Genomic DNA, 2,863 nt, shown 5'->3' with positions numbered 1-2,863 from the left:
TACCTGCTCACCCTGATGGCCACGGCCGCTCGCCTCTACAAGCACCCCAGCATCCGTAATCCCATCCAGATCGCTGTCGTCAAGTTCCTCCTCATCGGGCAAGATGACAAAGGGCCCAAGGTCACTGGCAACGCCGCCCTCACCCTCCGCAACTTCTGCGCCTGGCAGAAAAAGTGGAACAAAGTCAGCGACAAGCACCCCGAGTACTGGGACACCGCCATCCTCTTCACCAAGCAGGTGGGTGCAGGGCTGGGGGTGGGGATGACCCGGTGGGGCTGTCCCCAATTTTAAGGTCTCCTGCCACTGTTTATGCTGCAGGAGGTTGCATTTGTGCCTGATCCCCCTTTCCCAAGGGACCCTCCACCCTCAGATGCTGGGGCAGGGGATGCAGAGGGGGTGGAGCAAACCCCCTCCAGCCAGCTTTTGCTGTCCTGTGGGCAGGATTTGGCCAGCAGCCTGCAAAAAGCCCTGCCAGGGGGTGAGGGAGGCCAGGAGATGCCCAAAAGTAGGTTGTCCCCATGGGCAGAAACCTGCCGCTCCATCCCCTGCCAGCTGCCCCCGGCAGCTCTGGTGCACAGCAGCCGCCACCCCGAAACGTGGGGTGCGAGCCCAGAAGAGGAGGAGCATGGCCATGCTTCCTCCTCCTCCCTGGCTGGGAAGAGCTCTCAGTGCCACCTGCCAAGAAAAAAAAAAAAAAAAAAGGAGAAACTTTTCTTGCTTCCTCTGACTCATGGTCCTCCTGAGAACCTGGACCTCTCCTCTATGCGCTGGCTGCTCGGTGTGGAACCAGTTCAGGGCTGGAAGAAAAGCAGCAGGGATGCAGCCAGCCCTTGGAGGGGGGAGATGAGAGTGTCTCCCACCGCTGCCATGGGCTGGCTGCATCCCTGCGGCAGGGGGGGGGCTTTGCTGGTGCTTTTTGCTCGGTTTTGGTGGGATGGGGGGTGATTGCTGAGCTGGGATCAGCTCTCCACCCTCCCACCCTGGTAAACTGGGTGACCCCGAAGGGGTGACACCACTCCCAGAGCCTCACCCCAGATGCTGCTCCTCTTCCCTGGGGTCCTGTCTGAGTGTTGGCATCAGTGTGGTGCCTGGTTGGGGTATCACAGCCTGCACCCCCAAATTCCTGATGGGAGGGGAGAAGGATGAGCCTGGTTTGAAGGGGACAGTCCCATTTTACCTTCGCCAGCAAGAGCAACGTGTGTTTTCTCCTTCCCCCATCTCTGCCCAGATGTTTTTGGATTAGGGACAGGTTGGGAACTCCCCTCAACAGCAGGGAAACCATTCCCAAAACATCTTTCCAGGTCAAGCACTGGTGGGTGGGAAGGATAGAGCATCCAGCACGGTTCAGCTGCCCCGAGCCTGGGGTCAGGAATGATGCTGTGCAGGACGTGTGACACCTCATCCCGCCCGTTCTCCTTGTTCCCCCCACCCCAAAAAGGGGCCGTGTCCTCTGTCCAGCTGTAAATCCTGGCAGGGTTGAAGCCCAGGCTGCTGGAGCAGGTTCTGCCAGCTGCAAAGAGGAGGACGCCTGCTGACACCCCAGCTCCATCTCTGGTGGAAACCTGCTGAGGTCACCGGAGCCGCACGTGGGATGGATTCGGTCCCAGCGATCTGAAAGCTGCGGCTCACGGCCCGGCTGCATTTGTGGTTTTGTTTTTTTTTTTTTTTTTTTTACCTGTTGCTAAACCATCCATTCCTGAAATCCCAAGGCAAGCTCGGTGCACAAGGCACATGGTGGAGGAGACATCTGCCTTCCTTGAGTGCATCCATCTGTGGTCCCCTGACACCCCGAAGCTTATCTCCCTGCCAAAAAGCTCTTACATAAGCCCCCGACTTAAATTTCATCTCAAGCCCGGTTGATAAACAGTTTCCCATTGTGTCAATGAGTTGCTGATGATTAGGGCTGTCCTCTCCTGCTTTACTCCATCCCGATGCTGGACTGTGGATTTGCCTTTGGGGACCTTGGTCCCACTTGGTGGGTGCAGATCTACCAGCAACCACAGCCGTGGGACCTTCACCTTCTTACCTGGTGCTTGTTGGAGGGTCCTGCAGAGCATCCAGCCTTCATCCTCGTGGAAATAACATCACAAAGGGCTCAGCCATGCTTCCCACCCAGCCTGGACCTTGATGTCCCACCAGTGAAGGTTTGCTGAACATCTTTGGGCTGCTGGAAAACCAAAGGGATGTTGCTCCAAGGAACATCTGGCTGCAGCAGATGCCATGGAGGAGTTTGGAAACCCATGCTCCGGAACTCAAGGCTCAGCTTTTTGAGGATGCTTTGGGCACCCATGGGAAGCCTTCACAGTTGGGAGAGTGCCTATGACCTGAATTAATGCAATAAGGTGAAATAATGCAATAGCCACAAGGATCCTCCCCAACCAACCTGTAGAACATCTCGAGAAGTTCACAAGGGGATGAAGAAGTACCCACAGATGAAGGTTGGGCTGGCAGGAGAGCCCTGATGGTGCATGAAGCAGCCCCTCGGCTTGGTGCGGGGGATGCTGGGCACCCCCTGTTATTTGGGCTGGCAGTGGGGATGTCAGTGACGGTGAGCTGTCCGCTTTCCCACCTTGAACCTCCTGCATTTCTCTCCTCCCCTCCGTAGCTCCATCCTTGCATTGCCTCCCCTTCCGAGCAGGCTGGACCCCTGGCAAAGCTGGAGGAGGTGTTTTTGGGGGGTCAGGACCCCTTATGAGAACCCAGGGATGTTGTCCAGCCTTTCAAAGTGGGCTGCAGCGGGCTGCAGCTGGGGGGTGAGGGAAAACCCCGTTAAGAGCCTCTCGTTTGCACAGGTTCACAGCAAGAAGTGGGTCAGTGTGTCAGCCCAGGTGTTGGGCTGGGAGCCAAAAGCTCGCTGCGCCAG

General features: G+C 57.2%; 1 protein-coding gene across 1 annotated transcript in view; it reads left to right on the top strand.

Moving 5' to 3' along the window:
- Nucleotides 1-6: 6 nt before the first annotated feature.
- Nucleotides 7-2,863, top strand: part of ADAMTS15 (ADAM metallopeptidase with thrombospondin type 1 motif, 15) — a gene marked incomplete at its 5' end in the record, with an annotated part of 8,279 nt that continues 5,422 nt past the window's right edge. The window contains 1 exon segment of the mRNA XM_010078760.1: nucleotides 7-237. Within this exon segment, the coding sequence (XP_010077062.1) occupies nucleotides 7-237 (231 nt within the window).

This window comes from Pterocles gutturalis, unplaced genomic scaffold (assembly GCF_000699245.1).
Source record: "Pterocles gutturalis isolate BGI_N339 unplaced genomic scaffold, ASM69924v1 scaffold14603, whole genome shotgun sequence".
NCBI lineage: Eukaryota > Metazoa > Chordata > Aves > Pterocliformes > Pteroclidae > Pterocles > Pterocles gutturalis.
The sequence above is the reverse complement of the archived record's forward strand: the minus strand, read 5'-3'. Positions and strand labels throughout refer to the sequence as shown.